Below are 12,425 nucleotides of genomic sequence, written 5' to 3' on the forward strand. Positions count from 1 at the left end.
ACATTTGAAGGACTTGACTGCCCAGAAATCTTTAAGGTGGTGTCAGACGAAGTTCCGTCACCGTCAGCTGCTGTATTTCGCATGTCATATTATAGTTTATTGCTTTCTGTGCGGAGAAAAGAATTCCTCCTGCCAGAGAAGAATTTGAAATGAGTGTGCTGCATGAATCTTAAGGATATTCTTTATCTTTGAAGTGCCACTTTTGGATTCATGCAGATGTATTTTTACATTCAAATCTGACCGTGTCTCCATTGTAAGATACTAAGACATGTATATGTGTTTTAGGGTTTTCATAATTGATTAATTTGTGCCAATTCATTTCTCAATTAATAGATTAAATTGGTCCATAAATTGTGCACAAAAGTGAAATCATTATAAAAATGTCTTGTTTTGTCAGACAAACAATCCCAAAACAGATATTCAATTTTAAATTATATAACACAGAAACCAGCAGCAAATACATCTGAGAAGTTGACTTGAATGTTTTTGTTGGAAAAATTAAAAGATAACTCAATCTGACTGAATCTATCTGCTAATTGATTAATTGACTAATTGTTTCAGCTCTAATTTATATTATAATAATAGTAATAATGCGAAAGAAGAAACTGGGATTGTGGCCGGGTTAGCTCAGTTGGTAGAGCAGGTGCACATATATAGAGGTTTACTCCTCGACGCAGCGGCCACAGGTTTGACTCCGACCTGCGGCCCTTTGCTGCATGTCATTCCCTCTCTTTCCCCTTTCATGTCTCTGTCTGTCCTGTGGAAATAAATGCCTGAAAAAATAATCTTAAAAAAACAACTGGGATACATTAGGCAGCTACATCTTGTAGTGTTGGTGTCATAAGCTAGTGTGTAGTTTATTTCGCCCCCATGAGGAATTCTAAGTAATGACAACAACACTATTGGTTGCTGGTAGCTACGGAGGACACGGAGGATTAAAAAAAACATGATGGACTCTTCAGGAGAGGTCATTTTCTTCACTTGAGTTTCTGCGTGCGAAAGACCCCGGACGAATATATACAGAGAGAGTTGTGTGGAGCTGATAGTCTTAATTAGCTTTGTAGCAACTCATTTGGCAATGGCTTGAATGTAACTGGCGCTTATTAATATCAAAAAGTTACGCACTAAAGCTTTATGTCCCAATAAACGCAGTAGTAAACATTTAGGGGCATTATTGCTTTTATAATACAGTTTCCAAACCTTGTGAAAAATCTTCAGCATTAAGGATGAGCGAATGAAAATGAAAAAGATAACCAACTAGCTTCTGGTGAGTCGCAGAGTTGTCAATGGCTGATGTTTGTATTCAATTGTGATTGTTATTTGGCCAAAAGGTAAAAGTGATCACAGCTTTCTTTACCAGAAGACTTTTACAATTAACATTACAATTACACCTGATTTTTGTGTATAACAAGCTATTGGGTGAGTTATCCAATCATACCCATCCGCGAGGCCCCTTCATGTTGCTATAGCGTCTTCTGAGACACATCAGTCTATTGAGTCTGGTTTCTCACCTAATTTTTCACTTTTCCCAGACTCCCTCTCTAATTTGTCTTTTTTTTGTGGTTTAAAACAGAAACCCTCAACAAACACCAAGGCACTTGAACATGAGGTAGAGAAAGTAATTTCTGGCAGCAGCCGCCTTGAAAACTCAAATTCATATTCAACATTTTTCCGTCACATGAACACAAACTCATGTGTGCTCATTCATTTCCATTAAAAAGAAAGTGGGCCAGACAATTTTTGATTTGTTTAAACAAAGAGAGCTTACACAGACAGATTTCACTACAGAATATAGAAGCGGAGAGTATTCAACTACAGCCCTTTGAGGTTTGTTATGTTTGCCAAATTTTAAGGTGCACTAAAAAAATATTTCCTCTCTTCAAATATAAAACATGACAAGGACACTTGTGAGGTACCAACCTTTTTGGATTCAAGAGCAACCGTAAAGATTAAACCCCACTGATAGAGGCATACAACTGAAGAAAAAGCTTGTCTGTTATGGTTGGTTTGGCATGTGTGTGTGTGTGTGTGTGTGTGTGTGAGGTGCATATACACATGTGCATTTATGCTGAAACATCCGAACTTCTGGCAGTAAATATCGACAGTTGTAAATTACACGGCCGGAATCCATCTGTTTATACTCATCTTTTCTCTCTTCCTCATAATCGCTTCATCTGTGAAATGCACTTTCCAAATTCTTTGTTAGTTGCTTCTTCTTCTTCTTCTTTTTTTTTTTTTTTTTTTAAATTTCCATTCATTTAGCACACCCTAAACTGGTTTGGTGATTTGCAGGTTAAAGAAACTAGATATTGAGGTTAAAACTGCGCTAAAAGCTGCCGAACTGACTTTTCTTTCTGTTTGTGGCTGCCCTAAAATCTATTATCTCCTCATAAGGTTGCCAGCAAACATTTGCCAATTTACACATCCAGCAGACACAGAACAGCATTCGTGTGGAGCCTTGTTTCTGTCCACGTGATTTTGGCCTACACCAACTGCTCAGAAAAATATCTGTCTCTTTAGCTGCTAAATGTCCCACTTTATTCACCAACTAGTCACTAACTGTTTTTTTCTGTCTGTTTGTTGTTTCTGTCCAGTTAACATTAAGAGTGTTTATCAGAGCTTTTATGACAGAAAACAGCTTCCTGTTGTCGCTGAAGATAAGGTTGATGACCCCAAAACAATAAGCTTTGTACAGATTTACTGTGGGTAATGTAAAAATATTGATTAGAGGACAGTTTATAAAACTTTAAAAACTGCCGCTTTGGCAAAGAAACTTTTTTTTGCCAAAAAAGGCAAAGAAGAAGAAGACTGCTTGCTAGCAAACATGGATGTAAACAATGCATGCTTCAAAAATTAAATTGGCTTTGCAAATGTGGAAGGAAATGTAATCAACGCGTTGGTTGGTTGAGACTGGTGAGCATAAAACTCCTCAGGGCACCTTTAAGTCCAGTTTTAACTCACCAGCTATTGACCTGCAAATCATCAAACGACTTACTAATACTTACTACGACTTACTAGGTAATGCTATTTGATATATAATATGTCAAAACTGTGTATGTTTAGCATCATTCAAAAGCCATCCCTACATACTACTGTGAAGAGCAGCTGCCTGTAAATCAGTTGTCAAAGAGTCAGTCTTCTCAGTTTCTATATGTGCTGCTTCAGCTCCTCAGAAACTTGGAGACAAATGAAGTCTCTGCTGATGAAGATGTTGGATCAGCTTCTAATCCACACTGGAGACGAGCCTCTGAGGAGAGATGGACCCTATGAAAGCTAGTCTCGCATTGCCAGACCACAGTGCTGCACAGGAGGGTCTGGCTAATCCACACAGCATTCTGGGATGGGAGAAAAACTTGTTCTGGTTTATTGGCATTTCTTTAAACCAATCACAATTGTCTTGGGCGGCGCTAAGCACCAGACAGAGCAATGGTGCCGTTGCAAAATAGCCTCGGGAAGGAACTTGTTTTGGTGGAACGTGTACGTTCAAAGGTTGTTTTAGTCGTGCAACCGAAACCTCAGATTGGCCAGATAGTCGAGCTAGCTGTCTGGATTTATCCTGCGGAGATCTGAGGAGCAGTTAATTATAGTCCTTAGTTTAAAATGCCAACACAAAGAAAGCTGAAGATGATGGACATCTGGTCGAAATGAGGGACATAGACTATATGAAAGCTGACCTTTGGCTTCATTGAAGACATGAGGTCTGTAATTCAGTCCTGATGAAGTGTCCTGTCGTGCGATCATCCCTAGCTCTTATGGTTGCTCAAAGTCTGAAAATGTGTGCATTTTCTTTGCTCCCATGGTTCAGTCTTGTAGGTAAAACGATCAAATGTTTAACCATGAGCTTAAAGAAAAGCTGCAGATTTAGTTTATTCACAACATGGAGGTTCGTCACTTTTTTTTGCAGGTAAAAAACAACATACTGCTAATGTGACACCCTTGGCGATGGCAGGGCGTTGTGCATTTTATCGCTACTTAAAAGTCGAAGGCACTGTTTGGGAGGAGATGCTCGGGCCGCTGCAGCAGGGTCAGGATCATGAAAGTTTTATACGGCGCATGTCACACCAGCATCCTCCACGTGGCCGCAGTTGGTTTTGCCCCAGCCGGAAAACTTGCACTGATGGATGGTGTCTTCGGTCCCTGCACACGTCACATCATCCATCCAGATCAGACCAGTGCCTGCACAGACAGTATGAAAGAATGTATACTTTGTATTGTACAAAATTAATTTTCTCTGCACCATCATTGCAGCCGGGGAATGACAGTAATGGCACTGTAGCGGCACTTTCTACCAATATATAGTATAGTTGTGACATCACTACCGTACAGAAGCCCAGACGACTCATTTAAAGGCACAGTTTCTGAATATGGGCTGTGTGCATTTCTCCATGGATTTAGTGTTTTGATACTTTCTCTGTATTTATTTTGCACCTTGACCTGCTTTATAATAGAAAAAGACATGGCATCTCACTTTTTACAATATGGGACCTTTAATGTGCTTAAATGTTTTTTATTTTTACTGGTGTTCAATTCCCGTATTTTTTTAGGACGATTAACTGTATATAAAATCATGGATTAAATAAATAGTTTAACCCATGTAACCCGAGCATGTAGCTGGCAGTAGTTTTTTTGGGTCAGCTGAGTGACGTCTGCAGGTATAACAACCTTAATAAGTAAAAACAACAGTGTAATAACACTCATTTCAAAACAGATATATTTTACATATTTTGAATTCTTGACTTTTGCAGTACTTTTTTCTTTTCTCTTACTATGTTTATTGTGACTTTTATGCACCAAATCAACTAAACAAATTCATTGTACCTGCTTTTACAGGTGATTTTTGATTCTGATTTGTTCTGATTCAATAAGGTAGAACAGCCTGTATGTAGCCTCAGAGGTGAAATCTAAAATAAAAAAAGGATTTTGAGAAGTGGAAAATACATCTGTTTTCAATTTTCAATTCCCTTTTCCAAGACTCTCAAAGAGAGTGTACATTGCAGTGCAGAACATGGATACAAATGTTGAATGCAACAAATGAAAACAAGTAACGTCCCGATTTTTTTTCATCATTCTAAAGATCAAAAATCACATCTGGACTTGGACACCATCGGTCCAAGTTCAATGCTCCCTCTGATGGCTCGTTCATGCATCACTTTTCCTCTTCTTCATAAACCCAGTCAAAACGATGCAACTGCAGCCAAAGACAGTGAACATTTTGGCTGCTTGTTAATCACCAGCTGACGTACGAGAGCGCCACACATAGTGTTTAATTCAAAATAAACACACCGTGAACCCAGTGAATGATTCGGACATTTTGTTTCTTGCTGTGAGATGTAGAAAGCAGAATTTTACCCAACTCGTTGCCAAAGTAACAAAGCGTTGTAGCATCTATACGCAGCTCATGTACTTCTTCTCTTCTTACATTTTAAAAGTTAGTTGTAGCTCCTTGGGTTTGGTGAACTTTGTGTAGTGATTTCTATATAATAGAATATAATATAATATAATAATATAATAATTCAGGCAGACAAATGATCCTTTAGTTGTTGCTTTTTTGCCCAAAAGTGTAACAGTTCTAAGAAGGTTAAAGGCATGTGTTAGATGCAGAGACATGAATCATAAACTGTGTATACAACTCTTCTGATTGAGACAACAAGTACTCCTCACAGAATTGTTGATCGGATAATATTGTATCCGGTAATAAAACACACAATTCCAGCTGGAAGGCAGAGCTTTTGGCAATATTGTTTTTTCGCTATAAAACTGTATCCAAAAAATGGTTCCTGTTTGTAAAACTGGGAATCGCTGGAGGGTTTCAAGAAAATCCCTTCAGTTTTGCAACAGCTTTTAGAGGCTCTGAAGAGATGGTAGTCAGCTGTGAGCGAATACGAGTGAGATCAAGTAACATTTGGTTGTACTCACATGCTGATAATGCAGTTTAAGGACACATGACTAAAAGGGTTTATGTGCTGTAGGTGAGAAGAGAGGCTGACACATCAGTAATGCCCCTAAAGAAACATCTGGAGTCGTATAATCTCTGCTGTTCTGCTCTAAATCATAATTGTTTATCACTGAGGTGTACAGAGCCGTCAGTGAGGAACATATTGCAGTGCTCAGAAAAATGAAGATAAAAATGAGAAACAATCAAACAAGATCATGTTGGTAAAGTCACGGATGAGGCAACTAAAAAGCAAAAACAAAATCAAAATGAATATAAAACAGACAAGCAGAATCAAAAGCACTAGTTGAGCTTCAGGCCTGCAGACTCATGAGGCCAAACTTAAATTATTCAAAACTCTTATTCTTCCACTTCCATTATTTTCTCTTATAACTGGCAAAAAAAAAGTTCAAGGCACTGTCAAGATCAGGACAACTGAAGAGTGAATTATCGCCTCATGATTACTGTTGGTGATTTATGGAATAGCACATTATGAGCCCATTTTTTAAATCCTTGTGAGTCCATTGTCCTTCATTGATCTTTGACTTTATTAGCCGACCAGGAAAAACAGAACACAGAACAAGAGGTTGCAACGTTCTTTAGTCAATACTGATTATGGCAAAGGAAACCAAAACTAAGTGTTACAGCCTTCTTTTCTCAAATATATTAGGCATTTTAATGTTTATACTATCCCAGCGTTACGGTTTACTGTAATCTCCTGCTGTGTATCACATGTGATAAATTCATGATTTGAAAATGTATTTTATATTTTTTTATATCTTTAAACAATAGAAGGGAGTTGCACTGTACATTATTTATCTATATAAACTAATTAAAGTAATCGTAACACTCAGGGCCTTATTTTAACAATCTATGCGCACGGTGGGAAGCGCCTGGCGCAGCTGCGTTTAGGGTGCGTACGAATCCACTTTTGCTAGTTTAACTGTGAAAAAAAGGGTCCGTGCACCAGGCGCATGGTTCAAAAGGGTTGTACTTAGCGTCTTAATTAATCATAGGTGTGTTTTGGGCGTAACATGCAATAAACCAATCAGAGTGTCATCTCCCATTCCCTGTAAAAGCCAGGTGCGTTTGTACCTTGGCGCATTGCTATTATTAAGGGCGGATTTGCTAAACAGGAAGGAGAGATTTTCAGGAGAACAAACTGATCAGTTTTTACGTGAAGTGAAAGCGTGCGAGCAGATCGTATCATAATACTATTTCACATGGTAATATTTTTATTTGTAATCTTTTGCATGTTTGTGTGCTGCTGTCGCGTCCCTTCGTGTGTAACAAACATAGTGCCATAACCATAACCATAAGCATAACCATAAGCATAACCATAGCCTAATCCTAGTGCCTTTAAGGCAGCGCTGCCTGGAAGGAGACGTTGGGGGCTTAAAACACCGATAAACCCCATGGGCGCACAGATGGGCGCAGGTGCATTTGCACGACGTGGGTGCTGGACGGGAAATTTACAACTATGTCGGTCTTAAACTAGCAAAGACACTTGTGTTGGGCTTTGTGCTGTGCTGCGCCGGGTGCAAGATAGGGCCCTAAGTCTCAGGACATTTTAAAAGAGAAGCGTGTGGGATATAGTAGCCCTTCCCTCACCCCCCGTTTTGGGCTACTGTGGAAACATGGCAGTGCAACATGGCGGATTTCGTGAAAGAGGACCCACTCCCTATGTAGATATGAAGGGCTCATTGTAAGATAACGATAACACAGCGATTCTTAGTAAAAAAGCTGATTTTATTTTTGCAGAAACAAATCTCAGCACACATTGTGCTGAGATTTGAGGATATGTGTGTTTTTGTGTTTGAAAGATTATACTGTATGACACATGTTCCCTAAAAATGCTGACTAAGGTTTGGGAACTGGTTTGTTTCTATTCCTGCCAGTTTCAACTTGGCTTGTTTTTGTGTTTTTCACCACATTAGAGCTCAATTAGAGCAACTGGAGTTAGAAGTTTTTAAGACTTTAAATCATCATTGGACACATAAACTCTTCATTGAAACCCAGACTAATAAACTGTAGGTTGACTCAGGTCAATTATGTTTACAATCCCAAATCAAAAATGTGCTTCAAAGGACTTTACAATCTGTAAAACATACGGCACTCAGTATCCTTAGACCCTACATTTGAATAATAAAAAAACAACAAACCTCTTCCTTCTTCCAGGACAAGGAGATGTAAATTATTTCTTTTTTCCACAAACAATGCATATTTCTGTAAAATCAGGTCAAACGTTGCATTAACAAATATCTTGTTTCCAACATTCCTGCTCTGCTTCCCAACGTAACATAACAACAGCGAAACTGGCTGCAGATTTGACATCTTCAAAGCAGCATGAAACACCAGGCGTCACCATGCAGCCGTGCACAGGATGGAAATGAGGTATGCACCCGGGATACATGAGCCCCAGCTGTTCAGCTGCTGTGCCTTCTCAGGGTTTGCTTTAATGGACACGGACCTTTAAACTGTTTACTCTGGATCTCAACACACTTTTACAGACCGGAGGGTCGGACCGCTCGCTCAAAACTTATGACACTTCTCACAACTAAGTGTTGGATCTTCAAACACACTTTGTGGGATTTTAAGGGAACACCCAAAGATGATTTAGAAAAAGAGTCAATTCATTTCAGAGGGATTTGAAAGATTAAAAGGCCATTTGAAAGAGTGTGCTGACAAAAAACAACCCTCTCTATCTGCAGAAATTCAGTCAGTCTGGGAAATTTGTCTAACGTCTGTAACTGTCTCCTTAAAGGGGTTGGTGTCTGTGTCTCCTCACTGAATATAAGGTCGGACAAACTGTTCTTTTGTTTCTAGTCATGGGAGATAGAAATAATTGTTCACCTAGGCAGAGAAAACTACTATTTTTCATACATCTTTATTCTGTTGCATGTCTGTCTGTCCAGGAAGAGGGATACCTCCTCACTTGCTCTACCTGAGCTTTCTTCCATTTTTCCCTGTTAAAGTTATTATTTTTTATTTTTTCCTTTTGCAATCCGAAGGTCTAAGGACAGATGGTGTCGTATGCTGTACAGATTGTTAATGTGTTAATCTTTTTTGTTCCCTCCAGTTTATTTGAAATAGAGACAGATGCTACGACATAGACATTTGTGCAACAAATATCCAATGTACAGCATCGCAGCATTTATAGCTATTGCTAGTTTCCAATGCCCGTCCCAAGAAGGGCTTTTAAACAGTAAAAAAAAAAAAAATTAAACATAGCCACATTAAAATGCATAAAGCACATCAAAATACAAGATACATACATCTATAAAGAAATTTAAAGAAAGAACATTGGTTGTGTGATACCCATTGGACCTTGTGGTGAGACTGTCATGTAAAAAGTATAGAAAAGTACCAACAAGGAGTAAAAGTGAGTTGAGTCAAAATGATTCAATGTTTTGCTTCATATATTACTGAAAAGCACAAGTTATGATTGCATTTGGACAGATATCCATAGATGCATCACTTTGTGCTAATGAGTAGATATTTATAACACAATACGAATCTGCACTTGTTTGTGTTTGTGCAAAATATTCTGCAGTTATTTTTTATTTCTTTTGCTTCTGATATGAGATTATTAATGCAGTCTTTCTTGCTTCTCTGGTGTTCTGGAGGACTGGTGAAGGATCTTATATACATTACAATCATTTGAGATGCTGGATTTTATTATTTCATTTGGGTTTTTTGTCCCTGACTTGGTTGCAATCCTGATTTTGTAGCTCAGTTTGTACCTCAGGTTGCTGTGCAGCAAGGATGTTGCCTTGAATAACCATATTGCTTCCAATGTGTATGTACAACAAAAAATACAAGTTACTCTAGACAAAAAGGTCTGTCAAATGATGCTGTGTCGTGTACAAATACATATTTTCAGGGGGAAATAATTAGATTTAGACACAACTTAGTTAATGTATCCAATAGTTGGAAGGCAGAGGCAAATCTGTGTCTGAGAAATGCCTTAAAAGATGTCCTGAAATATATTTGAATTCCAGATTTCTTTTTAAATTGAATCCAGCCATTATGTTAGTCACTGCTGTTGTCTGGAGGTTGTCCCTTGGAACAAAGGCATGTTTCCCCACAATTTTCCAAACTTATTGGTAACAACTCTGCTTGGACAGAGACTCTGAATGATGTAAGGCTGACTTGGTGAATGAAATAAAATGGAGAGAGAGAGAGACAGAGATAGATATGCCCTCTGAGACTCTTTCTTGACGACATCTGGCTTACATGCCTTTCCCCATAAAACCTTCCCTGCAGCATTTCATTTTAGGGCACTGTCCAGGTAAAACCACAGACCAGCTAAAAAAATGCAGTTATTAAAAATCAGAACTACTTCCATCAGTGAACTTCACCATTCATATGTGCTGTGGGCCAACAAAGTTTTACTTTAAAGGTTTCCTGCCATGATTGAGATGTTCTTTATTCCACAAAATGACTGCTGATCCATAAATAATGAGCTTAAAATCAGAATATCTATTCATCCTTGTATTATTGTAGTTAATAGTGGTATTGTGTTTTAATACAGCTGATCCATTTACCTAAGTTTTACCATGTTTTAACTTCTTAATATCCAGGGAGCGTTTGGTTTCTGTTCATGTCTGTATGGTACAAAAATCCACAGAAACTACAAACTTCCCTGAGATACATGATCACAGTGAAAATCTTGTGCCTGTTTTTTTAAATGAAACTCACAAACTAAACATTATCTGTGCATAATTAAAAGCTCTGATACAGAACACACTTGTAGACGTATAAAGTCTACGAGGTCATAAAGTTCATCTTTGCAGCCATGAGCAGTGTGGCAAAATGTATGTTGCATGGACGCTCATGGATCCTTGCAAGTATGCAGAAATGTAAAAACAGTTGCCTAAATGTAGTTCTAAGTAGGGACAATTTTGTCTCTTGTTACTTGTGGACAAATGTAAAGATATTTATTTACATATCTGAGACCAAACAGCTCCCTTTTTACTAAACGAATCAACCAAATTCACATTATCTGTTATCTTATACAATTGAAAAAAAAGAACAAAGAAATAGCAGACTCTCACTTTGAGCTGCATTGTGTGCATGAAATATAAAAATAATGTTTTTTTCAATGTCTGTGTTTGTATACTGTCAGGCATTTAGAATATTAATCTGAGCCTCCGTGGCAAAAAAAGTTGACAAAAAAAAGAACAATTAAATGTTACCTATGATAGATCGATTATCTAGAGCAAGTCTTTGTGAGCACATAATCATACCGACATACGCTCAAACCAAATGGCTGCATGGTTGGCAGGAAAGCAAACCAGAAAAATGCAACGGTGAAACAACAATTTTTTTTTTTTTTTACAAGTGTGTGTGTGTCGACCATCTCATACCCTGTCCAAAGCGTCCGGTCTTATGAACGTCAGCAGCTCCTCGGTATCCAAGCATCCTACACACCACGTCTCCATCCTTCTTGTCCCAGACGTCGTCACACACCGTCCCCCAGCGGCGTTCATGGAAAACCTCCACACGACCTTCATGAGGACCTGACCCGTTCACCAGCCGCACCAGGGTCTCCTCCACTGCAACACACACAAGCATCCCTTAATAACAGTGTTTTAATTTAATTAATTTAATGTGTTTGCAGAGTCTCCATGCAATAAAATGTTTTGCAGCAAACAGCATCATGTTCCATAATGTGCAGAAATATTGAGACATTATTATTCATTCCATCACGACTACATTAAAAGAACACACGACTCTCTTTTATCCGCCGCTTGTTGGCATGGATTTGAACTCACACTGTGCAGATTATTTCCATTGTGAGTGTTTATTAGTTTAATGAAGCCCTGTAAATCAAACTGATATAAAAACAAACGGAGATGAATAGGTTGTTTTCAGCTGCAACGGAAACCACAGAAATAGTCTTTGATTCAAAAAGAAAAAAAGAAATAAAATGAATCTTGAGTGCGGAACTTTTTCTCTCTTCCTCTTATGTGAACCCCCTTGTAAAAGTTTGGGGTTACACAAATTTGGGATTGATGTTCCATCCAAAAGTAATTTTTCAGCGATTAATGACCATCATCTGAGCATAAAGACCTATAGCCTCGTGAAATTGACAGCGTACAGGTTGACGGATTTTGAAATTCACAACTTCCTTCTTTGATGCATACATGCATCTGCACACATTTATCCAGTCACCTTGTTGGACAAAACTCCAGGAAGTTGGTCCCGGTAACAAAATAGTCATCCATAACTTGTTGTTTTGCTTTTTGTATGGGTTCTACAAACCAAATATAACAATACCTGGTTTTAATAAAGTGTAGATAAAAAAACAATTTAACACTAAAATATAATAACTTATACAAACTCTACAACCTGAAAATAAACTCTACAGTTTTCTGTTTGAGCCAATGTGCTGGATTCAGGATTGGAGTGCCTTGCTCAATAACTTACCTACATTACACTCACAATGAAGTATGTGTGTGTGTGTGTGTGTGTGTGTTTGTATCAGTAG

General features: G+C 38.2%; 1 protein-coding gene across 3 annotated transcripts in view; it reads right to left on the minus strand.

Annotated features, from left to right (window-relative positions):
* Positions 1-3,441: 3,441 nt before the first annotated feature.
* The window catches only part of scara5 (scavenger receptor class A, member 5 (putative)), a 78,330-nt gene continuing 69,346 nt past the window's right edge, over positions 3,442-12,425 (minus strand). For all 3 annotated transcript variants that reach the window (XM_028605382.1, XM_028605383.1, XM_028605384.1), the window contains 2 exons: positions 11,302-11,490; positions 3,442-4,176 (listed from right to left, as the gene is read on the minus strand). In XM_028605382.1, coding sequence (XP_028461183.1) covers positions 4,043-4,176; positions 11,302-11,490 — 323 coding nt within the window. In that variant the 3' untranslated portion in view covers positions 3,442-4,042. The remainder of the gene's footprint in view (positions 4,177-11,301; positions 11,491-12,425) is intronic.

Source organism: Perca flavescens, chromosome 18 (assembly GCF_004354835.1).
Source record: "Perca flavescens isolate YP-PL-M2 chromosome 18, PFLA_1.0, whole genome shotgun sequence".
In the NCBI taxonomy this organism is placed as follows: Eukaryota; Metazoa; Chordata; class Actinopteri; order Perciformes; family Percidae; genus Perca; species Perca flavescens.